Source organism: Cibotium barometz, chromosome 2, assembly GCF_041138505.1.
Source record: "Cibotium barometz isolate CiBa-2024 chromosome 2, ASM4113850v1, whole genome shotgun sequence".
NCBI lineage: Eukaryota > Viridiplantae > Streptophyta > Polypodiopsida > Cyatheales > Cibotiaceae > Cibotium > Cibotium barometz.
This window is the reverse complement of record NC_141047.1, coordinates 22,949,937-22,976,948: the sequence shown is the minus strand read 5'-3', so window position 1 is coordinate 22,976,948 and position 27,012 is coordinate 22,949,937. Positions and strand designations below refer to the sequence as shown.

Here is a 27,012-nt window from a genome sequence, read left to right as displayed (position 1 = left end):
ATTTTAAATCCTAGCTGATTTTCTCTAATTTGGTACTACTTCCCTTCGTGTCCTTCATTTTGAACACACACAAGCTTTACCTTCGAGAAACCAACCCTTCTGAACTAAGGTCTCCTCCTAGGTTATAAGCTTCCCTTTTAAAGGCTCTCTAATCCCCTCTGAAAGTAAGAAAGACAATGCGCATTTGATGCCCATAATTTCTTCAAAGTCCTTAATTTGAGAAGTGGAGGATGAGAGTAACATTGTAACAGAGGAATGTTAGGGCCTGAGTGGAAACAGGGAAAAAGGATTGACATCCAAAGCATAAATGCAAGCCTAAGTAGCATCTGCACTAGCCTAAGTAGCATCTGCACTAAGGACCCAGCAGTCAACAACTCATTTCTCCCACCTTTTCAGTGTGTTCATGTTGTGATGATTTGATTTTATATGCTGTGATCATGTCATCAACTCAAGGAGAGAGTGCAAGTTGGCCATCAGTTCTTGTATGGATGTCATATGGTGTGATCTTGTCAACTGAGAGTAAATAGCAAGACTAGCAACACATTACACTGGCACTGGCTAGACCACCATTTCAATGCAGAAAACTGGACAGACGCGCGGCCATGTTATTACTTGGAAAAAGCAACATAAACAATGTTCTTTCCCACATCCTTAATGCTGCTGTGATGATATGGGAGAAACAATTACATTGTAGGTATTGAAGTAACTGTTTGTAGGAACAACCTGAATGAGATCTTGGATCTTCCTCTTCAAATGCAGATCCTTAATTCTGCCACCATCAAATGCACCCCTTAATCTTGTAAACACAGATTGATAGTCGATTTTTGGTGACTTCTACAAGGGTATTGCATAGACCTGGTCTTCCATTGAATTGCATACAGTGACAATGCTAGGAAGTGTTTCCCATGGTTTTTCTTGCTGACATGAAAAAGACTTAAGAAAGGTGTTGCCACATACTGTATAAGTGTATGCTTTGTTCCATTTCAAGAACTGTAACACAAGATTACCATTGCAACGTCAAAGTACTGTAACAAAAGAAGGCACATCATTTCTGTGCCCAACAGTAGAACGGTACACATACACGCTTTCAATTTGATTTTCATTCCCTTCTTTTTTAATCACCTCCACAACCAGTTGACGGCGCTTCTCTGCTGCTAAGGACATGCAGCCCGGCATGGTTACATTGCAAGCTGACATCCACAAAGACCTCATAAACTCGTAGCGGTCAATCCCTGCCAGAAGAGCTGCATCTCCAAATGGACTGTCTCTTATCTCAAGCTTAAACAGATTTGTACACCCCCGTAGTACATACTGCATACCTAAGTCACTTCCACCGGCAAAGGCAACTGATAACCTTTGCAGCCTCTTTCCAAAAGCTCCAATGTACTCAAACACTCTATCAGTCAGCAGACCTGATAAAGCGAGGCGGCGTAGATACTTACAGTTCCTTACAATGGCTCCAAAGCCTTCATCCATTGGCTGATCCGTTGTCGGGTCTGCCATCGACGGATTCAATGTGGCAAGCCGAAAGCTTTCCAGCAATGGACAATTTCTTGCCATGGCTATAACAGCCTCGTTTGTCATCCGCCCACAGAAGTACAGGATCGAAGTGAGGTCTGGACAGCCTTCTGAAATTGCCACGAGACCCTCTTCAGATACACCTTGTCCTTGCCCCTCAGTTGGATATACCCGAATGTGCCTCAAGCCTTTACATGTTGAAGCAATAGCCCTCAGCCCCCTATCCCCAACAGAATCCAAAATCTGCAAGAAAAAAACAGGATAGGCATTACAGTATGCATCATGAGCTAACTTAACAATTTATCAGCATTGATACATAATCATAAAATCACAGCAAACAGAGCCTCATTACTAACATCCTGATCTATTTACTGCAAAGTTCACAAACCACAGAGACTCTTTGACTGGCATACATTTGTAGAAGCGCTTCACAAAATAATGGACCACATATTTCATATATACTCAAAACTGCTCACTTTGACATACTTCCGTGTACAGGCCAATTCTCCGGGGACTGCCGATCGCCTCTCTGAAAATAGGGGAACCTGTCCTGAAGTTGTGCTGCACCTGTAAACCTTGGGCTCGACTTGGAGCCAGAAAAATTATGAACGTTTCTGTGAGAAGCAGTTTAAGCGATTGCATCAACAAAAGGAAGAGGGAGGCGAGGCCAACGAGTCCGCCACTATACCGGAGTCCATATCCACAATGAGATTACATGCCATCACACAGCCCAGCAATCCCCTATTGCTGGGTCGGAGTAGGGAGCCAGGAGAAACAGACCCAGAGCCAAAGGATTGAGCGAAGTTGGAGTCCTATCCTCACCAAGGTGTGTAGGTGTCAGACCCCAACTCATGGCCTAAGATCTAACCATTACTAATCAAGGGCCAGCACAATCACTGGTCCTCAACACTAGGGGAAGACTGGCAAAATTGTCCCACGCACACAGGAGGCTCGATGTGCACTTGCTCACAGCAGAAGCATCACGCTGGCAAGATGACTCAGCTATGAAGGTCCATCAAAGGCCAAGTAACTAAGGGCCACCAAGGCAGCGGCTGCAAGTCGCAAGGCATGAATGGAGAAAATCTTTGCACAGCTCTCCACGAGGCTGGAGGCCACCAACTATGAGCTTGCAAAGGAGTACCTGGCTATGGATTGCAGTGTTGTGCAGGGTTGATAATGCCCAGCCCTTGTGGGAAGGCAAGATGATGGTGTCCCATGTCACTTTCACTCAAGCATTGTGGCAACACCCCTAACCAATGAGATGCTGAAGTTGGTCAGAACAGGATCTCGAGAAAGATCAAAAAGAGGTGATGTGCCATATGGTTAGCCCCATGACTACGCATTCTGCCAGAGAGAGCCTTGCTGTGCTCTAGAGCAAAAGCATCTTGTGGATGCTCACAAGAAGGGGGCTCGGGGGTGCCCACCTGACATCCTAGATAGCAAACTGGAGACTGATAACCACACCTGACTATGAGCTGAGATATCAGAATGGCAATGCCTTCCACGAAGTTAGCAGAGAAGCCCATCTACAACATAATGCCCTCTAAGAAAGCCTAATCCACCACAAATGACTCCCAGGAAGTAAGGATGTTATCCAGGATCCTCTGACCCGAGATCTGAATGCCATGGCAGGAAGGGCTGAAACCGGAGACTAGCAGCTTTCACAAGAAATTTGTAAGCTATGCCAAGGAGGGTGATGAATCTCCACTACTGGATCTCCTGGTAATCTGCCCTTCTTTGCGGATCACGTAGATGAAGCCCTAGGAGAGGAGCTCTGGCATGCTGCCATCTCGTTCAAAGCAGCCCGGAGGCCATTCTTGAACAGCTCCAATTGGATCTAGAAGAAGAAAATGGTATTCCAAACTCACCCAGGCTTCCTGCAGTGGAAAGGCCTGAAGAACTTTTGCAAGCTGTGTGTAAAGGGAGGCTCCCGGGATGCTGCAAAGGCAGGGACTACCAATGCTCTAGCCCCACTGGCCGGCTCTATCATGCTCGTCAGAATCATGATCAACCATCACTCCTAAGAAGATCAGAAACATTGAATACAATATGTTTCCAATGTTCTGTTTGAGTAGGGACGGTACCATCAGGATAAGAGGGAAAGTAGCATCAGGACAAGGTACTAGATATGTTCACGTATTAATTAAAAATGATTTATCAATGATGACCTACAATTATCATGAAATTGGGGGACCATCAGAATATTGGGAGAATTGGAGAACTGCAAATTAAGGGAATTGCGAAAAATTGGGATTGGGAACATTAATTGAAATAAATTGGGAGAACTGCCAAAAAAACAAAAAGAGGAATTGATGGAAAATTGAGGGGAACGGAATATTAGGGGAATTTGGACTATTGGACTGTAGAGAGAGAAAGAAAGAAAGATATAGTATAGTAACACTCTAAGAGAGCTAAGAGCTGAAAGCTGAACTGCTGAATCGTCGCGGTAAACTCCTCGTGGTGGGCAAAGATGGCTTGAATCTGCCGATGGTGAGGGAGTCGTGGACGCAATCCTCATGGTCGTGGTCATGGGCGTCTCCCCAGAGAGAGAGAGAGAGAGAGAGAGAGAGAGAGAGAGAGTTATATAAACATCTACGGAAGACCCCAAGGACCTATGAGACCAAAAGTAATACAATGGTACCATGGATATACTGAGCCATGGAAAACTGAAAGAAAAAGTAAAATGAAAACATCTGACAGTACACGTGATCCGCAGATAATCCTGTGTAGAGTGAGATATGTTGTCATCAGCTAATGACGATACCCGCCTCGGCCAAAACCGACCTGATGGTGGAGTAAATGTCGAGCCTCTGTGATGGGAGCGTGACATGTCAGCCGAGAACCTCACGAATCCGTCTGTGTGGTGGAGGGTCCTGATGCTCTAGGTTAGGGACGTCTCGCTCACAAAATGGATCGAGCTCTCTAAGAACTCCTATGGGGCGTGGAGCTGGAGCGTGGGTACGGGTGGTGGACTCTGATATCATAGTAGAGGAACTGTTGTGGGCAGTGGATTCCAATGTGGATGTATGTACCACAAAGAAATCTGTGATGGCTCTCTGTGAGGTGCCCTGTCGGAGTCGGGGCTATCTCTCAGCATGCTGCCTCAACACTACATCCCTGTGTCGTCTGAGCTCCATCAAGTACATGCCCAAGCACCTCTAATCCTCAAACTGTATCACCCGTGTGAGTGGTCTGAATCCCTCTAGGAAGAGGCAGTGGAATCTCCCCCGTATCTCATAGTAAGCCAGGCAACTGAGCATATAATGGGCCTCATCCTCTACTGCTCCTCTGATGCATATTGTGCATGTCCTCTCCTCATGTGGGATATTCTCAGCTCTACCAGTCTCTACTCTGAGGCAGTGGGAGGATACCCTAAGCTGGCCGATCATGATACGCATGGCATGTGACATGTGTATCGGTATGTATCCCGGGATCTCAAAGAATCCATCCTCGGAGAGTCTCAAGAAGTGATCTCTGTAGAACTCACACTTCTTACCAATCTCTGATGGAGACACCCATGTCTGGTGTATGTGTAGCCTGAGTAGATCTAACCGGATGATCCGGTTGATCTCTTGACGTGAGAGATCAAGGTATGGGGAATCCAAGCTATATTGAAACGGGAGGAGACGGTCCATCTGCATGCCATGTGCATGAAACAACTCGACTACCTTAGAGTACCATGCATGTGTCAGTAATGGTGATGGCCGTGTCGCTGGGAAGGAGGGCAGTCCAGCTCGTCTCAATCGCTCCCTCTCCCTCCCGTCGTATAATTGCATAGAGAACTCTAGTGCTAGTCATGGGAGGCGATCTCTGTCAAGCGTGTATACATGCTGGATATAAGTGACAGTCTGAAAAAGGGCATCTATAACCAATGGGGCCACCCCAAACTCTGCATGTAGAATGTCATGTGGTACAGATGGCTTACTCCTAATCATGCGTGACAACATCATCACCTGTAGCCTCTCGATGCTCCTCCAATGATCCTTCCCTAGGCATGGCCCCCAAAGGGTTGCACCATACATAGCCACTGGTCGTACTAGAGTATCAAAGAGCCAGCACTTAGTGCGGGGTTCTTGGAAATGTATGTGCCAGTGCGGGGTTCTTGGAAATGTGCCTGGAAACAGTCTCTCCATACGGGCTAGGGAGGCGTGCCCCCTTGTAGGTTGGTCAGTGGCAGCTGTGGTCATGCAAAACAAAGGACCTGTAAAAGTGACTCCTAGATACACATACTTCTGCACAATCTCCACTAGGGCATCTCTGTATATGAAAGAAAATCGTGAGGCGACTGCATAAGATGTGTTGAAGACCGTAACCTTGGTTTTGTCCAAATTGATCGTAAGGTCTCTCTCCCTGCAAAATCTATCCAATGCATTTAAGTGTTTCTGTAAACCCTCGGCTGAATCTGAGATCAAGACAATGTCGTCAACATATAGCAATATGGGCACTACTGTCTGAGCCAATGGTGAACCGTGAACCTCTACCTCCGAAACTATCCACAAGTATTGCGATCTCATCAATGTATAGGCCAAAGAGTGTAGGTGAGAGTGGGCAGCCCTGCTTAACCCCAATAGTGCTACATATCTCCCGAGGTCCCACCGGGTGCACGTACTCGGCCGAGTAGTACTGCCCCATATAGTGCCATCACACCCCATATCATCTCATGTGAGAACTGGAGCTCCCGCAAGCGTCCTATCAGACGAGATCGAGGGACGGAGTCAAAGGCTTTGTGAAAATCCACAAAGCAGCAATACACATGTCTCTTTGAGGACCTCGCCTCCTCCATGATAGCCCGTAAAGTAAAGATATGGTCTAGCATGGAGAAGTTTCTCCTGAAGCCTGCTGCATGAGCTTTGTTTCCCATCCTCTCTGATATAGAGCTCATCATGTCCTCTAGTACTACCCCATAGATTTTGGCCATTGTGTGACTAATCATGATAGTCGTGTAGTTACTTGGGTCCGTGGGATCTCCTGCTTTTTGGATGGGGACAATGGTGTTGGTATTCCAGGAGGGTGGGAAGCCTTCACAAAGTGCTCTGTTAAAAAGACTGGCAACAAGCGCGTAGATCCTCATGATCTTTTGCTCTCCCATTATGCAACTTTTTATTAAGAGCCCTAGTGACATTGGGGGAATCAAGGAGAGAAGATGATGTAGGCCTAGGGATGTGTGACATTTGTGGTATAGGCTGGTTTGGCACATCATACAGCTGTCATGCATAGGCTTCCCAAAGGCTAGGATCTGTGATAGGTGTAGGTGCTCTTTTTTCTTCCAGAATGCGCCAAGCTTCTGAGTTGTCCTCGCTCAAAAAGAACTGGTATAACTCTTGTTCTCGTTTGGCGAGAAATGCCCGTTTCTTTCGGTGAGTGAATGAAGATGCGTTGCATCTTATGTGCTCAAATCAGCTCATGTTCCCTCTCGTGTAAGAGGCGAAGCCTGGTGGTTTTGCAACCTTCATCATACCATCCATTTTGGGGTTGGGATCCCACTAGCAAACTTGTTGTGGAACATGTGGTGTAGGGGAAGTCATGCATAGGCTTCCCAAAGGCTAGGATCTATGATAGGTGTAGGTGCTCTTTTTTCTTCCAGAATGCGCCAAGCTTCTGAGTTGTCCTCGCTCAAAAAGAGCTGGTATAACTCTTGTTCTCGTTTGGCGAGAAATGCCCGTTTCTTTCGGTGAGTGAATGAAGATGCGTTGCATCTTATGTGCTGAAATCAGCTCATGTTCCCTCTCGTGTAAGAGGCGAAGCCTGGTGGTTTTGCAACCTTCATCATACCATCCATTTTGGGGTTGGGATCCCACTAGCAAACTTGTTGTGGAACATGTGGTGTAGGGGAAGCTAGCGTGGGCGGAGTCATGGATGATGAAGGAAAGTTGGGATGTGATGATGGAGATAGGGAGGGATAAGTCGAGAGCTTAAATGTGGCAAGAGAGGTGGTCCTCATAAATGTGGTCAAGATCATGATGGAAATGAATCCGGGTGAAGGTGGTGACAAGGGGTGTGGGCATAGTTGTCACGGTATGAAAATACGATACCGTACGGGAATTTTTGGTACGATATGAAATTTTCAGATACCGTACGATAAAATACGGTTTTTATTTTTTACACTTACAACCCATGGAGCTTCAAGCTTGAATGTGAGGGAAGGTTGGGAGGGGAGGAGTCTATAGTGCTTGAGGAACCAGAACATGGATATGTGTCTCTCCCAATTGGATCTCCCGATTGTCTCCAAAAAAGAACCTGGATGGGTAATGCAATACCAAAGGTCTCCCAGTGTAGCGTTTATGACTAAGGGACCGTCCTTGCACAAATACGAACAGTGCATCTAGGGTGATAGGTTTAGGGACTCCTCTCTAGATCAAAATGGCCATGTCCAAATCTTCTCCCTCGTACATAACTTGAGAATCTAACTGTCTAGCCTACCTATACCAGGGATCTCCAAGTGATGTAGCAACATTCTCTCATCCTACCAATCAAGTGTACACTACCAGTCTACCTCGCCAGATTTTTTGGGTCTCTCAACAACCCCATATGGAATACTAAGTGGACACGAAAGTTACGAAGTATTGCGAGCATTTGGGATCTTCGTTAAGCAGGGTTTCTATATTTTTTTTAAGCATTCCGAATTTTTTTTTCAAGGGGAAAAAAAAAATTGGGGGGGGGGGGGGGGCTCGTACCATACGATATCGTACGGTATCATACCGTACGAACCGTACAGTACGAACCCATTTGTACCGGTACGAGAAACAACTATGGGTGTGGGTGTGGGTGTGGGTGTGGGCACTAAGATGGGGCATGAAGAAAGTAATGCGTGGTTAGCTAGTATGGGGAGAGGAGGAATGGTGAAGTCTGAGATGTGTGGTATAAGAGCAAGAGATTGGGGAAGGGGGGGGGGGCGCATAGGGGAACAACAAGTATGGGTCCCTAGACAGGTAGCACGTATGGATGCAAGAGGCTGGAGCAGGCCTCAAATCAAGGAGGTACCACGCAGCAAAAAAGGGGGCTACATATAGAATACATGTTTTGTACTGATCAAAAGGATCAATGCACATACATAATGCAACCTTGGTCATGAGAACTTGTAGAAGTCAACAATGTTGCACATAACTGATGTCCCACCTCAATTTGGGCCAATATAATTGCCTCTCTATCTTCTCCAACATTGAGTTCATGCCCCTATGATTGCTAGAGATTGCAAGTGAACATGGTTCCAGACATGAGAGAGTGTGAGTAGAAGGAGATATGGAGAGATCAAGCCATGGTGAGTCATAACTTGGTGCGTAGACATGGATGGGTGGAAGAGAGAGAGAGTTGTTGCACAACACAACAATGATTGTATTATGATAATATTTCCACCATGTGCAATGCTTTATATAGGCACCAAGGCCCTACCGTATGATCTCTTAATAAGAGGGTGTTCACAGCTTTAAGTATTCACACACCACTGGACACTTACAAGAGTCCGAAATATCCAACAAACCAAAGTGAAGGAGTGTCATCTGAGAGACCTTCAATATGATGATTCGGGCTCTAAACGGCAATAGTGTGATACAAAAGAACACAATGATGCCAACACTTGAAACTCTCATGTCAGGCTTGATACAAGAGCTTGACCATACATAATGCCTACATTAGTCTATCCATAGACAAGCCCATAAAAAGAGCCGTACCTTCTATAAAAACAAGGCTAACAAAAAAGACATCCAAAATATTCAAATTGCGGGGGACTTCCCGAGAAGAGAAGCCATGACTAGAAATTATTCGAATTGCGGGGGACTTCCGAGCGAAGAACCCATGACTCATACAAAAAAGGACTAGAAAGCCCAATCATAATCCTCCTCATTTAAGAGAGATTTGCCATGACAATGAGGGCTTTGTCTTCAACTGTTGTAGATGCTTCATCTTCATCTTCATCTTCATGCTCTTGCACCAAGTTTGCATGATCCTTTGATTGCTCTTTGGCCATCTTCTTAAACACCTATCTTCTATATGTCCAAGCTTTTTGCAATAGGTGCACTTGATGGTCCTTTCATGTTAACCTTTCGCCAACTTGTGCTTTGGTGGCAACAAGTTGTTGAATGATGGAGCCTAAGTTGCTCAAATTTTCACCTGAAGTTTGATTCTCATTTGTCCTTAAATTAAATAACTTACGCTTAAGGAATACCTTTGAGTTGTTGATTTTGTTGCCAAATAGGTTCTCCAACTTCTCCCATACCTCTTGGGCTGTTTTGTCGAAGTCCACATGGTAGATGAGGTTGTCACATTGTCCACAAGCCCCAAGCCAATCCATGACATTGCTTTGTCATTCTTGTCCACCCACATCAGCCAAAGCGACCCCAAACAATGCCCATGCAAACATGAGGTAAGCCGCCTCCTTTTCTTAGCATCTACTTCAAGCTTCTTCTCCGTTCCTTGGACAATGCTCCATACTCCTCACATTAAGAGAAGTCGGCTCTATGTTAGGAAGTTTGCCCAAGTAAACTTCTGAATGGACATCTTGCTCTTGTGTGCCTCCATTGTAAGAGGCTATCAAGTGGTAATATAGATGACTTAGGAAAAAACACACATGCTGGTAGACTACTTTTGACGAAGAGATGATCCTGTTAGGGCAGCATTTGTATACTGAAAACGCATACCGGAGACAACAGGGGACAGTCCATGATGAAGAGGCGGCATGTATGGCTAGTTACAGCTACTTGGCCTTTTTCTCAAGTGTCTTCTTAGACTTGAATTCCGTATCTTTCTTGTCTCCCGAGGTGCTATAGGAATCTTTCTTTGTATCCTTGCAATTCTGAGCTCCCTTCCCCGACTAGGATGATGACTGTTGGGTGGTGGATGACTACTATTGGGGTTTGGAGCTAGCCTAGATCTGCTTGGGCTTACCTCCATTCAACATCATTTCCTAATTCTGAGCAAGAGTAAGAGTCTTGTCATATGACTGTGGCTCAAAATTACGCACCGTGAGTCTCGTGTTTGTATCCAACCCCCTAATGAACTATTTCAATTTATCCTCCTCGTATATCCCCAATTGTTGAGCTGAAGTGAAAACTCTGTTAGAGTATGTCAGTACTGAAGACCCATTTTGGGAGAGTCTGGAGAACTCATCCTCAAGATTGGTCATGTATTGGGAAGGAAGAAACCTTTTTTTGAGGTCGGACACAACATACTAAGGAGCCCCTGTGGTCAGGTCTACATGTAGACTGGACCAATGTTGCCACGATGTAACTGCTTCGCCAGAGAGGTGAGGTGCTACCAAGTGGACTCTGTCTTGAGGATGTGAAAGTTGAGTCAACATGCTCCCTAGTGAGATGACCCGGCCGACACCAAAGATGAAATTTGCCATAAAAGTAGCCCTCGCAGACAGCCTACTGTTAGAAGTCATCTCCTGTCTTTACTGAGACACTAGGGCCTTTGTTGTGGGTGTGCCCGCCCTTATAGATGTTGTTCTCATTTTTCCTCACTCCCCATATTTTTCCCATTTTTCTATGGCTTGGGGAGCAGTCCTGTGGTGGCAGGTGGACCTCTGATGCTGGCCGACTGCATTTGTCTATGCTGGAGGTGGCTGATCGTTTTGCTTCAGGTCCACGACCACCCATGAGTGCTGGTCAACACACCCTCAGCTGACCGACTGGCATGTGTTGCTGGTCATGGAGATTTTTGGCCTATCGGCTGTCTTAGAGCAGGCCGACTGCACTATGGGGGCCATATAAAATGGCCCCATAGCCCCTTGCCACTTTTGTATTGTATTCGGGATCTTCTTGTGTAAACATAGTAGAGTTATACGCCTCTCTCTCCATTGCTGTCTATTTTCTGCACTTGCTCTTGTGTTTCCAGATTTGGTCATCATCTCTGCTGCATATTCTGACATGGTATCAGAGCCCTAGGCTCTTGATAGTTCTTGGGAGTTGTGTGAGCAAGAGGGGGACTGTTGTGTTGCTGATCGATGGACTGTTCAGGAAGAGAAAAAGCAAGAGGACGGCAGGCTGATTTGCTGGACAACCACTTGCAGGTGTAAGTTTTTTTTCCCCACCCACCCACCATTTTCAGTTACATCCCTGCAATGGCAGATTTATTAGAGATGGCTGAGAAGCATGTGAAGATCCCAACACTCCCCACGTTCCCGGTAGACAGTCAGTTGGACTTGGACGGGAACAACTACGGCATATGAAAGGTTATGATGGAATCTGTTCTGGAGTCTTACGACCTTGCTGATTTCATTGTTGTTAGGGTTCCACGGTCGGAGGTAGAGGAAGGGGAGTTACCATCGATTCATAAGGACCAGGAGGCACAGGCATAGTTGTGGGATCGTGTCAACGCCAGGGTCCATTCATTTATCTTCCTCAACTACACACCACAGGTAATCAATCATATAAAGCATATGACGCTAGCCAGAGGTATATGGCAGTATTTGGCTTCTCTTTATAACAAGGTATCGCCCATGAAGAGGATTTCCATGGAAGTACAGATGCGGATTATGAGTCCTGCAAAGTTGTTGACGATGCGGGAGCATATTAACAAGCTACAGGCTCTTCAGCAGGAAGTTCTCCAGGCTGGGAAGGAGATATCATCAGAGGACATGGCCATAACGTTGATGTCACATTTGCCCTCTCAGTACTCAGCATTTATCGTCTTTGATTATTACCAGTGGCAGGCTTAGCACCATCACGTGGGAGGAGCTTGTGCCCACGGTCTTGGACCAAGAGGAACAAACGATTCACGAACCCTCCTCACGACGGAGGTTCGGAGGCCTTAACTAGCCAACGATCAATAGGCCGTAACACGAGCAAAGGGAAGGCTTCATCGGAGAAGTCTTCTGAGAAGAAGTCCGACGCTGACCGCGAGAAACTAAAGGCAAAGAGGACCTGTAATGATTGTGGCGAGAAAGGCCACTATTGGAGGCAGTGTCCCAAGCGGAAGACCGAGAAGCTTGAAGATTCCTCAGCAGCAATCATGAAGACTCCGGCTTTTGTGCGCTTGGAGGTGATGGACACCGATGTTTCATTTTCTTCAGGCAGGGAGGAGGTTGGAGGACTCTCCGCAACGGATACTCGGGAGTGGATTCTAGATAGTGGTGCTTCCAAGCACACGACTCCTTCCCGTTCAGATTTACAGGATCTCTGCAGGTATTCTCGTCACAGGTTGGAGATAGTTCCTGATGGCAGAGGGGGGAAGCACTCATCCCAGGTGTTGTATGTTCCGTCACTTGGTTTTCATCTAATGTCAGTGCATCAGGTTTGCAAGACTGGCGTACAGGTGGAGTTTGATGAGCATTTTGTTGCTCTTCGGGACAAGGCAACAGGCCAGGTAGTTTGGGAAGGCGGAGTGGAGACTGGAGTTTACAAGCTCTCAGCACTCTCTCTCCCAGGTCCTCAGGTTTGTGATGAGTGGTAATCTGGTAATGGCCACTTAAGTGTGGATACGCTGCAGGTGCAAGCTTTCCGAGACCAGATGGAGGATAGCTTGCCAATTGATGGTAGCAGTTGGCATGAACTTTCCTGATGTTGGTGGTTCTTGTGTTCGTCAGTCAGAGGAAAGTTGGAAACTGAACAGGTAACTTATGCTCTAATGTCTCGTAGTATTCGCGACAAAGAAACTCTTGTAGATGAGGATGTTCTTTCCATGGGGACCTCTCGGAAAGCCAGGCAAGTGGCAGTTGATTACTTGCAGAAGGAGGTGGATTCTCCAGGCTTTGTGGTTCCGGATTCAGAGGGGGTGGTTGACAGGTTTCAGAAGGCCTTGTGTGGTCTTCAGCACGTTTCCAGGACTTGGCTTTGCACTGTAACAAGTGTTGATCCTTGTGAGCAGTGTGATGCCTCTTTGACTCGTAAGCAAAATGGTTCATTGATTTGGTTAATGGACACCAGATTGGACGTGAGCTTCCTGATAAGGTTGTTGAGCTCATGGTTGAAGATGACTCTTTGGGAGGCAGGATTGCGTATCTTGTGGTTTCTACAGCATGCGAAGGATCATGGACTCTTTTACACAGGAGGGGGATTGATGGATGGAGTCCGACTCCACAGTTGGAGTGACTCAGATTGGGGAGGAGATCCAGTCATGAGGAGATCTACTTCAGGCCCAGGAGCAGTAAGAGGCAGTCATCTTTTGCCTTGTCATCGACAGAGGCAGCGTATCGGGCTGCTTGTGATGCTGCTTGCGAGGTGGTGAGGTTGCAGAGGTTGCATGGCAGGATTGGGCTTCCACTGGAGGAACCCACAGTCATCCAGAGGCACTTTGTTCGTGAACGGATCGTTGTTGATGACATTTTGCTGGAGTTCTGTTCGCGAGCGACGGAGAACAGTTCGTTGGACCTCTTCACGAAGTCACTACCTCATGCTTTGCTCAGGCGGCACCCCAGCTCCCTGTGGTTGGTTTCACAGCCACAGGGAGCCCAAGACCTGAGAGGGGGTGTTAGAAGTCATCTCCTGTCTTTACTGAGACACCAGGGCCTTTGTTGTGGGTGTGCCCGCCCTTGTAGGTGTTGTTCTCATTTTTCCTCACTCCCCGTATTTTTCTCCATATTTTTTCCATTTTTCTGTGGCTTGGGGAGCAGTCCTATGGTGGCAGGTGGACCTCTGATGTTGGCCGACTGCATTTGTCTATGCTGGAGGTGGCTGATCCTTTTGCTTCAGGTCTACGACCACCCATGAGTGCTGGCCGACACACCCTCAGCTGGCCAACTGGCATGTGTTGCTGGTCGTGGAGGTTTTTGGCCTGTCGACTGTCTTAGAGCAGGCCGACTGCACTATGGGGGCCATATAAAATGGCCCCACAGTCCCTTGCCACTTTTGTATTGTATTCGGGATCTTCTTGTGTATACATACATAGTAGAGTTATACACCTCTCTCCATTGCTGCCTATTTTTTGCACTTGCTCTTGTGTTTCTAGATTTGGTCATCATCTCCGCTGCGTATTCTAACACCTACATGGCCATGAAAGAGCATGTCAAAGTGTTGAGGATGGTGGCCGTGTTGTTGCCGGAAAACCCACTAACGTGGAGTTAGTGTGGCACATGTCATGGACCTCCAGATAGCTGAAAGATATGGCCATTGGACACATGAGGAACCTATGGCGACTATTCTCCAAGGAGGTGAGTCACACGTCCCGATAATGCCCAATCCTCCCATGGATTTGACTGATGTAGATCTGGAATGGGCTCAAAAGCAACCATACAACTCTGCGACTGATCCCAATCTCCCTATAACCATGTGGGACATGATAGAGGCGCCTCACTGATCGGAAGGAAATCAGCCTGTTTTGTGAGGCAAGCATAATGTCAGACAAACACACCACACCCAATATGGCCATGCGGTTGAATTTGGGGCGGATTTCTTGCTTGTCAGACCATGTGATCACACGCGATGTAGCCAGAATCTCTGTCCGAATGGATTTAGCTTGGCGGCGAGAGTCTGGAGGTCTCCAAGTTGCCATCTGCAATACCTCCTACCATGAAGCTACAAGGTGGTGAAGTATGGGCGAAGCCCTAATTTTAATATGCTGATCCGCATTAACCACATGCCACCATGAAGCTTGAATATGGGTATCACCATGATGTATGGCCGTATCCTCTATAAGGAATGTTACAATATCAATCCATGGCTGCTGCCCAGAACGAGTGCATATATCCTAGAGAAGAGACCATCTTCTTGCTACCATATGCATTCACACATCTAGTATAGCTACACCTCCCATTCTCTTTGGTGTACATATGTGTTCCCAAGAAACCCAATGCAAGCCAGCTTGGGAAAATATTATTTTTCCAAAGCATGAAACGAATAGGTTGCATAAGTGCAGTCAATGTTTTGTTGGTCCATGGCAGCAAAGGCAAGAAGTAAGACACCATCGGAAGCATTATTGCCTGCGCAGCTTTAAGTCTAACATGGAAAGGCCAAGCCTAGGATTTCCAATAGACTAACTTATCCGCAATTTTGCCTGAAATCCAATGAATGAGCTGCTTTTGAGTGACATCAAACCCAATTGGATACCCCAAATGTCTAGTGATGGTCCCACGTGACACAATCTCCCCCTGCCAACCAAGATCATAGATATCCCTCTCTGTGCACGAAATGAGGGCTGATTTAGCGCATTAATACACTGTAACACGCAGAAGCTCTGGGAGTCTTCTTTCAGCCCTAAACACTCCTGGAAACATGCTGATGCAAAACGCAGATATGGAGAGAGAGAGAGAGAGAGAGAGAGAGAGAGAGAGAGAGATTTGCTGGAAATTCAGTATATTCATATAGTACACAAAAAGGGTACTCTTCTACAGCCCTAGGCTGCCTCAAACAAAAGGTGATAATCACCCAAAATCTTGTCCTACTCTAGGACCCTAAGGATCCAATCCCTAAAGGACTGAATACCTAGCACAATGAGCACCCTATGCCTTATATAGGCCTCTTGTAACCTTGGAGTGCTGGCCGACTGGGCACATAATTCCATAAAAGCTGTGCCAAATGATATTCCTGCTATGTCACGGTGAGTTCTCAGCCGCCTCGCTTTTTGGTACAACGGACTAGTCCTGTAGGCAGCCGACAGCACCTTCCATGCTTTCCAATGCCAATTCAAGCCCTGGCTCCAAGTCCAAGCTACTACCTCATCTGCACCTTGTGCTCAAAATCCTAACTCTATCTAGTTCATACTCTTTATCTCGCTGCCTCTTCTGGACCAGCACCCTGAGAATGTCCATGGCATCTTTCATGCACATGACATCCCCCTCTGATAAACTTGATGACGGGATTCCAACCTGTTCTTGGAAGACTGTCATCATCCCAATCTTTTCCCGAAGTCCCTCTGTCATCCATCCATCCCTAGCAAACCCTTTTCTCTGAAAGCCCGGCCCTGTCTCCAAAACCACTCTGTCTCAGAATAAGATCTATGCATATGTTCCATCTAGTCCCCAATCCATTCTTGCCCTGACTCTGAAGACTGTCTTGGTCTTCATTCCTGAGAAATGAGTCTGGCACTCTCGCATCACCCTTTGGAGGATAAACCTCCCTTGGGACCATTGCCCGAGAACCTATCTGGCTCACAGGACTGCCATCCCCTCTGGCTTTGTGGAACACCACCAACAAACCTCCTGGGAGCTCTTCCCGATTCTGTGCTCCTTGCCTTGGGTTTCATATCCGTGTACTTTCCTGTACCTTGGACCTATACACCATCATATGGGACTGATTTAGTGTTTAGCTTTGCTGAGCCCAATGCTTTGATACCAATGTAACACGTGGAAGCTCTAGGAGTCTTCTTTCAGCCCTAAACACTCCTGGAAACATGCTGATGCAAAACGCAGATATGGAGAGAGAGTAGAGAGAGAGAGATATGCTCGAAATTCAGTATATTCATATAGTACAAAAAGGGTACTCTTCTACAGCCCTAGGCTGCCTCAAACAAAAGGTGATAAAACACCCAAAATCTTGTCCTATCTAGAACCCTAAGGATCCAATTCCTAAAGGACTGAATACCCAACACAATGAGGACCCTATGCCTTATATAGGCCTCTCGTAACCTTGGAGTGCTGGCCGACCAGCAGTAAACTGCTGGTCGGCCAGCCAACTGGGCACATAATTCCATAAAAGCTGCGCCAAATGATATTCTTGCTATGTCATGGTGAGTTCTCAACCGCCTCGCTTTCTGGTACAACCGACTGGTCCTGTAGGCACCGACAGCACCTTCCATGCTTTCCAATGCCAATTCAAGCCCTGGCTCCAAGTCCAAGCTACTACCTCATCTGCACCTTGTGCTCAAAATCCTAACTCTATCTCGTTCATGCTCTTTATCCGGCTGCCTCTTCTGGACCAGCACCTGAGAATGTCCATGGAATCTTTCATGCACATGACATACACAAACCCAAGGCTGTAGCAAACAACGACCAAGCATCCATCATCAGCCTTGAGAAACATAAAGCAATCATCAGCAAGTGCCTGCCCAACACATTGTTGTCCAGAAGGCAACGAAAGCCCAAAGAGCTCTCCATTAGTGGCCAAATGCAAGAGCATAGTTAACATTGGATGTGTAGCAAGAGCAAACAACAAAGGGCTCAATGGACATCCTTGCCTGACTGATCGGCTGAGAGCTATCGGATTCATGGCCCCACCATTGATCATAACTTGGGATTGAGACCCAAGACCAATCATGAAAATCAACCTGGACATGCGTGGACCAAAGCCCATAACGCTCATTAGCTCTACAAGGAAGGACCAACTAAGATGATCAAAAGCCTTCTCAAGATCCAGTTGAACCATGACAATCTCTTGACGTGGATATTTTGCATAGTCTATACCCAGCTGAACATTAAGTATGTTATGCAAAATGTTTCGTCCCTTGATAAATCCATATTGTGCCAGATGTATTAATGTTGGCAGACACTTGTAAAGACGGTTTGCCATGACCTTTGCAAATATTTTATACATGCCCCCCATCAACGAAATAGGCCTCCAATGTTTGAAGGTGAATGGCGAGGGTATTTTAGGTAGCAATTTAATCAGCCCAAGTTTCCAAGAGTCTGGCATGCATCCTAAGTGTCATACTTGTTAACATACAGCCGCCAAAGGACCCTTCAATTGGTCAGCATATTTAATAAGAACTCATTAGCAAGACCATCCCAACTGGGCTTTTATCCTTTCGCAAATGTGTCAAGACAGCACCCTACTCTTCTTTTGATATATTTGCTTCCAGCTCAAAAGCCAGTGCATCTGGAACTTGCTATCTAACCAACTCAAAGAAAGTGGCACGACCGCCTTTGACATGATCGTCAAGCAACTCATGTGGACCCAAAAGCCAGTGGATCTGGAACTTGCTATCTAACCAACTCAAAGAAAGTGGCACGACCGCCTTTGACATGATCGTCAAGCAACTCATGTGGACCCAAAAGTTCAGCATAGTATTGCTAGCACATATCAACGATGCTTCGAGGTTCAGTTACAATGTTACCTTCTGAAGTTTGAAGTCTCACCACATTTTCTCGAGCATACAAAGCATGTAAGCAATGAAAAAATTTATGTGTCTGGCAATTGTGGTCATGCAAACTCTTATTTATAGCTCTCAATTTCACCTTCTGATAGGATGTCAACTGCAAATCAACCACTGTCTAAGCAAAAAATGTTACCAAAGAGAGTATACGATCATTGCTCAGGTTATCTGTCAACAAAGAGTGGCAAAGAGCAAGAACTCTTGCATCCGAAACAACTCCTCCCTCTTTTCAAATGCAGATGAATACCATATTGGCGAGCGACCCTTTGTATGTTGTTAAGAAAGTCATCCCAAGCCAGCAAGCCAGATTGGTTCAACTCGACCATAAAATGATCGATAAGTTGTTGTACATAACCATCAAATAACGAATGATCCGAGAAGGAGTTGTTGAACCTCAGAGGGATCTTCGTCAGCAGTTGCTTATATACATGCACTGGCTGATGAGACATCTCTAAAACCATTGGGAAATGATCCGAGAAAACATACTGCCTTTGAACCGCCATATGTAAAACTTCTGCCAGGAAGTCATCATCATGCATAATGTATAGTCTATCCAGCCTGCTCCAAGTATTTGTAATGTATGTACGTATGTGTACATACATGTATGTATGTATGTATGTATGTATGTACATACATACATACATACATACATGTATATACACATACATACATACATATACATATATATATATAATTGTGAGTGAATCCGATCAACTCTTCTGATTTTACACATACATACATGTACACATACATACATACATATACATATATATATAATTGTGAGTGAATCCGATCAACTCTTCTGATTTTACACATACATACATACATACATACATACATACATATACATATATATATAATTGTGAGTGAATCCGATCAACTCTTCTGATTAATTCTTGATATATACATACATACATACATATACATGTATGTATGTATGTATGTATGTATGTATACACATACATACATACATATATATATATATATATATATAATTGTGAATGAATCCGATCAACTCTTCTGATTAATTCTTGATATATATATATATATATATATATATATATATATATATATATATATATATAGATATATAAAATTGTGAGTGAATCCGATCAACTCTTCTGATTAATTCTTGAGAGGGTGACCCCAGTGTGGTATAAGAATTAAGAGCGAATCTCTTTAGAGAGTAACCTAAGTCGGTTGTTTGTGAGTGAATCCAACCAACTGTGACACGTGTAAGACGTGTGGTGTGAGTTTGATCAACTCTGTGAATATGTGTGACGCATATGAAGACATTGTGAGTAAATCCAATGTGGCAGTTTGATTGTGAGTGAATCCGATCAACTCTAAGACACATGTGATACATGTAAAGGTTGTGTGAGTTTGATTGTGAGTGAATCCGATCTACACTAAGACACACGTGACGCGTGTAAAGACATTGTGTGAGTGAATCCAATGTGGTAACGATTCATGTGTTTAATCACCCGTGTACACTGATATTTATAACCAAGGACGGTTGTATTCTCAACCGGGAGGACTATCACGGAGATGAGATTTTTCAGATATTTTATTTTTGTAAAAGAAAGCTTGTGGAGCAAGCAAGGATTTTTCAGATATTTTATTATCCAATTTTTATAAAAGAAAAGCTTGTGGTGCAAGCAAGGGCTAAAATAGCCATGTAACCTATTTTTCAAGTAATAAAATCTATGAATACTCAAGCGAGGATGCTTTTGGCACACGCTTAGGGAGGGCAATTGGGACCCAATCTAGTGTTTCTATCTCGCGTCTATATTTTCTGTTCGGCACGCTTCTCGATGTCTATGGTTTTCTCGTCTCAAATATGTACATATGTACTTATGTACATACATACATACATACATATATATATATATATATATAGTATAACAAACACCTCTAACACGTCTCTAATGTCTCTAAAAAAATACGAGTCTTTCTTTCGAGGCGGGTACCATACTGACGCCTCTAACAACCCTAGTATATCCGGATCTACAATATTCAGCCCCCCTTCATGTCTGGGGCATATATAACAACAATCTCCCAAGCCACTCTAGCCCGGGTGTCTAGTGAACCATCCAAACCTGACTAAAGAAAGTTACGGACCAATCTCTGGAGTTGGCCAATGCATCCACGAGAGAAGCACCAACAAGAGGCAATGAACCAGGCTGAGGCAAGCAGTACTTGGTTAACCACCAAAGCTCTAGAGGCTAGATCCAAACTCAAGAAAGGTTATTTCCATACTCAACAAAAACCAAATTGTGATCTTGACTCCATGAGAATCTACTCTCAAAGCTTTAAATCATCAAATCCATCATGCATAGCATACACTTCATGTTATGGCACCCCCACCCAAAAGTAGGAGCAGGTTCATGCATAAAGATATGTTCACGTTAGTGGACAAATCTTCATAAAGAAACCAGCGTACTGAGTTTCTTTCATGTCTCAGAGGCAAAGGGAAGAGTGAACCATGATGAAAGCTAGCATTAAAGAAAACAGAAACACAAACCAGCATACTGAGTTTCTTTCATGTCTCCAGAGGCGAAGGGCAGAGTCAACCATGATGAAAGCTAGCATTAAAGAAAACAGAAACACCCACGCACACAATAGCTAGCCAAACAATTGCATTGCTTTGGATAGAAAAAATTAGCATAAACCAACTGATAGCAACTAGGAAGAGGACTTCAGAAGAAATTTGCAAGTCAGCTAAATACCAATGGAAAAAGGTTGTTCTATTTCATACTCAACAAAAACCAAAGTACGGTCTTGACTCCATAAGTGTCTACTCACAAAAGTTTGCAAGTCTCTAAACTTACTCATGCCTTGATTAATTTGGGTGTAAGCTTGCTATGCAGTATAATAAACACATCTCAAGAGTTTTCCTCAACATGCAAGCCTTATACAGACATTTCGAATACATATGCGGTTCCTTATAAACTCCTCAACACAGCCACCACATAATAATCCCTAGAAGCCAAACGCTAAAGAAAACACTGGCATACAGTTGAATGAGTAATGTTGCATTGAGATTGATTATCACAAGTGCATAGACTAGAACTCACCCACAAACGTTGAAGATTGTGGCATCGGCTAACAAGCTCGGCCAAGTCTGTGTCATCAACCGGTGTGTAGCTCAAATTCAAAGAAACCAGATTTTTGCAGACTGGGTAGACAATAGGAAGACGACCTGGTCTCACTTCCCAGAATCCGGACAAGGACGTGAGATTGCAGCAATTGCTGAAACAACTTTGAAGCCTTAAGAGGTCATCTGCTGTGAGCTCCTGAGAAAAGGAGCCTGTTCCCAGTTCAACTAACTGGGGTGCTCTATAAAGCAACCCCTGCATCTGAATTAATGATACAGAGCTGTTCAATTTCAGGGTTTTCAGAGTAGTACACCTCCCCACAAGTCCTTCCAAAACCTCGAAGTTTACTTCACCCTGGATGTTTTCGAGGTTAAGTGATACAAGAGAAGTGCACACCTCTTGGAAATGGTTTAACCAAGACCCTGACAAGCTTTCAACTCTATTCTCTGTCAAATCGAGGCATTTCAAAGACCTGTGCAAAAATGGAGAGATTACATGCAAGAATAAACTCATAGTCCCATCTGGATATGTCCCAGTAGGATGAGGACATAATCAAAAATCTACAGAGAAAGACATCAAGTGATTCAAAATGAAAGTGAAGAGGCAAGGTGTGGCATACTTGCAATGCCTAGCGATGGATGCAAGACCATCCGAGCTGAAACCATCACAGCTGATGAGTGTCAAGCTCTTGAAGTTGGTGAGATCAGTAGCAATCTTCTGCAGACTGTTGTCACACACAGTCATCCTCTTGAGTCTGAGTTCTTCTAATAGAGGGTAGGCTTTGCAGAAGGCTTCAACCCATGGGTAAGCATGAGCGCCCCAGTTACTGGGCAGAAGGTCAAAGTCAGCAAAACGTGGCTTGCCCTTCAAAGTGACCGAAGTTATCCTGTGGAACCTCTCAATCAGCTTTTCTGGCGACACAGCATAGCAGTTGCCGATGAAAACCCGACGCCTGCTCTCAGCTTCCACCTTGTACCAAGATTTACACACCAGCGAAATATTGTTCCTATCTTTGTCAGATAAAAATTTGAGGACATGCTCCAGCACATCCTCCGGGAAGAAAGATGGGGCTTCTTCTCGTCCCCTCATGTGCAAAACTTTGATGATTGACCTTAAAAAGTAATCTGCAATTTTCCACTGCCAAGGCTGCTATGAAAACCCAGATTAAGGTGCCATTAAGGCTTAGGGATTATGACTCCCCAAAATACCAAAAAGAAGCTGCTGATTACTTGCAATCTTGTGCAACAAGACTGCCAACAAGTAGGCCTAATCTTCCTGCTAGCCGAATTGAAAAGCCAAATTAAGCTGCTAATCAGGGCCAAAGGGCTTTGATCCTCCCGTCTTGCTTACTGTTGAATGCCTTATCAAGCTGCCTGTTACGGTTAATCTTTGGCAAAATGCCCTTAATTCCCCCAATCGAGCTGGTGATTACTATTTTCCCAGAACCTCTAGCTGTGTTCTTACTGCATACAAAGCAAGAAACTCTTGCCCTGATTTACTGCATTTCTGCATCGTTGACAGCTTAAAATGCTAACTGATGTTAACTTGTAAACTTCTCCAGCGCGCTTAAGAATGCTCAAACCGTTGAAAGCCATGTAGCCGATCAGGGTATATTAAGACGTAAGCTTCCATGGAAACTTGAGAGCCTTAGCCAGCTTTCAAAGTTATGAGAGAGCCAAAGTCTAGTCAAGGGCTTAGGGTTTTGATCTTCTCAGATAGCCGTAGCTATGAAGGAGAGAAGAGAAAAGAGATCATGAGAAGTACGGGAGACGGGAGGGGAGGAGGGGATAAAGAAGGGTTGTTCTCACAAACACTGCTCGAGATGTGCATCAGAAAGGACTGGCGATGGCAATGGAGGAGCTCTTCAAGGACCACAGGCACCAGTACGTCAGTCCGGCCGGGATGGGAACCAAATCAACGCGCGATAAGCTCGATCTTACCGCCGTGACCAGCCTCAGAAGAGGATGCGTGAACAGCAGCAGCAGTGAGCACATACATAATGATAATGATGACGATGATGAAGAAAAAGAATCTATCATCTGACGCCTTTCCGCTATGCCATTGCCCCTTGAGCTCCCTCTTCTTTTTCTTCTTCTTCTCTGTGCAATTAGTTCAGGATGTGGCTTCAAAAGTTCAACGTCACAGTTCAAACCCCCTCTCTCTGCAACAGCCTTCTGTCCACCTCCTCCATGACCAAAGCAAATTACACCTTGTCATCAAAGCTTTGCAGCCTGCCACTGCCATTAAAGCTCAGCTCTGCAGAAACCCTCGCCATGGCCATTAAAGCATTCTGCAAAACCCTTACACCATCGCCATTAAAGCTTTACGTCGAAACCCTAATGCTGTCATTGTTATTTACAGCTAACGAGAGGCTTGCTGCACAGATTGTCCTTGCAGGAGGGAGCAGGCTCGACAGAGAAAGCAAGGAAACCAACAAGCAAACATGTATGGCACGGAATGGTATGGGCATATGATGGTATGGCTAGCCATGGCCGATGGCCATAGCCTACTCCTATCAAAAGCAACATAGGAGAGAGATGTACATTTGCACTGCAAGACTGCACTGTACAGTGTACAGGGTACTGTGAGTGTTCAAAGCATGGGTGATGGTGGTGGTGGGCACTGCGCAGGTCAAAGAAATCCCAGATCTCAAAGTTTGCACAAGACTAAAATTCCTGATTTTTATTTATTATTTTTAACCAAATCTGGCTTTGGGTAATTTCTTTTTTCTACCTTAGGTCAAAACTTGTGTTGCATAATGAGCTGGCTTTTGCACACCTCTGCCAGCAGCAAGTGGGTGGGAAGTTTGACTAGAAAATTCAAACATCAACTCAAAGAAGACAATGGGGTTTGAAACTTTGAACTTTGAATTTACATTGCTCCAAATAACCAGGTTAAAATTTGGCATTGCCTTTATTCCCACTGGGACAAAAATCACAAAAATCATAAGTCTTAGTTTTAATCTCAATATTTGCCTAACTTTTAGTGCTAAATCCGGATAACTTTCGAGCATCACCTTCATTTAGACTTATTGGAAAAAACATTAATGTCCTAATAATAATGAGTTTGAAATATCCATTATCCATATACAACATGGCCGAATTTTGCATGTGTATACTTTTACTAGATTGGATTTTTAATGGGGCCAAGTTTTCTATGAGGTTTGTGGCTTATTTTAATTCACTTATAATTAAGAAGGGCAAACATGGTTCACATAGAAGATTCTCTTCAACATATCATAAAACTTATGACTTTTAAATTTCGCAAGGTTTTCTTAAAAGTTTGCATGATCACATTCACACTCCTTGTTTGTGTCACTTTAAGCATCCGTACGCTTTGTGTGCCTTTGTGAGTGGGAATTTACCTTGAGGTTAGACATCTATGATATACTTAAAAACATGTGTGCATCTCTCTCTCTCTCTCTCTCTCTCTCTCTCTCTCTCTCTCTCTCTCTCTCTCTCTCTCTCTCTCTCTCTCTCTCTCGGGGTAGGATTGGCGACTCCTTGTGACAAGAGAGACTTTTAACTTTATTGACATAGAGAAGCATTTAAAGGATTGAAATAACATGTAGGGCCATTCAACAAAGACACTTAATCAAATGCATGCAAAGAGTGAAAAAGATAAAGGGTGCCTCTCCATGAAAACTAAAAGAGCACCAAGTTCCAACAATAAACTGATTTAATACTTACAATGTGTTGTCATTATGAAACTTTTTAAGGTTTTTCCATTAATTGAGAGAAACATTATTCTGCCAACTAACCATCATGATTTCTTAACATATGCTAACCTTCAACACCTTTTATTTTTGCCATATGGATAAAACTTGGCTATCTTTTGAATGATGGGGATGGATTGTTCCTATAAATGTATGCTAATATTGCCTCTCCATAACACAGAGCAGACGCCTAACAACAGATCACCTGAGGTATCCACCAGGGAGTAGATGGTTGCATATAAAACTTTGAGGGTTTATATAAAACGTGGGGGGCTGACCCGCGTCGGGGGAGGGGGGGTGGGGGGCTTTCTTAAAGGAGAGAGGGAAAGCAAGGGGGAAGCATAATAGCTAAAGGAGAGAAGAAGAGCAAGGCGGGTGGGGGTGTACTTAAAGGAGACATGTTTTTACTTAGGGTCTCCACAACAAAATTAATTGTCATGATGGTTCTTGAATGGCAAACCAAAGCCCTAATTGCAAGTTCTACCATTGCTTCGCTGATTTGGCATGGCATGCTCCTCCATAGTCGTCACCATTGTAGTAGATCGAATATACCATGATTTTTAGCCAATTAGATTTCTTCATGATTTCTTATCACTCCTTCTATCTATCACTTCAACTATAATGAGATGTTAAAATGTAGTCGTTGCCACCACAAACAAACAAAATGGTACCAAGGGTGAAGCAAGAAAGTAAGATTATGTATAACTTTATAATTAATATTAATATAATACTTTTTAGTTAATCTAAGATCTTGTATAAAAGGCCACGCATGCTATGAGCACATGTGTGGTCAAACAAAATCTTAACTATCAAAGCAGAGTTTGATCAATGCAAAAATCTTCCCAGCATCTTTGTCACAAAGAGGTGGGAGCTACAACTTCCTAACCTTATTTGCATTTGTCCTAGGTGAGAGCTACTAGGAATCTCCTTGTCAAAATAGCCAACACGCAATACCCAGGAGATAAAGTCTAACATGGGCCTCAAGCATGATGTGATGCAAATAACCCTTTTGTTCATGATATAGCATACCACACCCTTCGTAGATAATAAGTTCATTCTTAATTAACTCTCTCTCTCTCTCTCTCTCTCTCTCTCTCTCTCTCTCTCTCTCTCTCTCTCTCTCTCTCTCTCTCTCTCTCACATACACACACACACACACACACACAAATGACTGCACATCAATATTCCACTTATTACACCATTCACTCTCGTGTTCAAACTCACATCCTTGCCCATCCAATCAATCAAGTCTTACTTTCTTCTCTCACCACTACTACCACCACCACCAGCTCCATGGATTCTAAATACATTTTTCTTTGTCACTATATGTCAACTTTACATTTGCCCATCCCCTCAAGTTGCACTAATGTCAATGGCTCTTATTAGCACATCTCTCAAATAGAAGCTATAGAATGCTTATAATATATATGTTGGTGTACCTTTCATTGACAAGAGTTTCTCCACTTTAAAGAAGTGCTACACTCTCATGCACATAGCACTCTTGCAAAAAAAAATCCCACCCTGCTTACTATATTGAAACAAATCTAGCAAATTGTTAGTTTTAAATAGTATTAGAGAAATACCTTTAACAAATAAGGTACCCACATTAAAAAAGCGCTTCTTATCATATACACTTGTCAAAATAAACATATTATACAACACTATTTATAACCACCTAATGTGCCTTTCCAATTGATACCTTCGTTGTGAGGTTTAAATGTC

The 27,012-nt window shown here is 44.3% G+C and overlaps 1 protein-coding gene across 1 annotated transcript; it reads right to left on the bottom strand.

Moving 5' to 3' along the window:
* Nucleotides 1-569: 569 nt before the first annotated feature.
* On the bottom strand, nucleotides 570-24,233 carry LOC147640826 (protein AUXIN SIGNALING F-BOX 2-like). Its single transcript, XM_086815885.1, has 3 exons — nucleotides 22,195-24,233; nucleotides 21,555-22,047; nucleotides 570-1,761 (listed from the first exon to the last, which is right to left on the bottom strand). The coding sequence occupies exons 1-3, from the start codon at nucleotides 22,662-22,664 to the stop codon at nucleotides 1,018-1,020; spliced, it is 1,707 nt and encodes a 568-aa protein (XP_086672011.1). The 5' UTR covers nucleotides 22,665-24,233; the 3' UTR covers nucleotides 570-1,017.
* Between the last annotated feature and the right edge of the window lie 2,779 nt (nucleotides 24,234-27,012).

Coding starts and splice junctions, on each gene's coding strand:
- LOC147640826 (XM_086815885.1), bottom strand. CDS start 22,664: ATGAGGGGACGAGAAGAAGCCCCATCTTTCTTCCCGGAGGATGTGCTG. Junction 22,048..22,194: donor TCCATCGCTAGGCATTGCAA/GTATGCCACACC, acceptor ATTTTTGCACAG/GTCTTTGAAATGCCTCGATT. Junction 1,762..21,554: donor ACAATCTTCAACGTTTGTGG/GTGAGTTCTAGT, acceptor TTTTTCTTGCAG/ATTTTGGATTCTGTTGGGGA.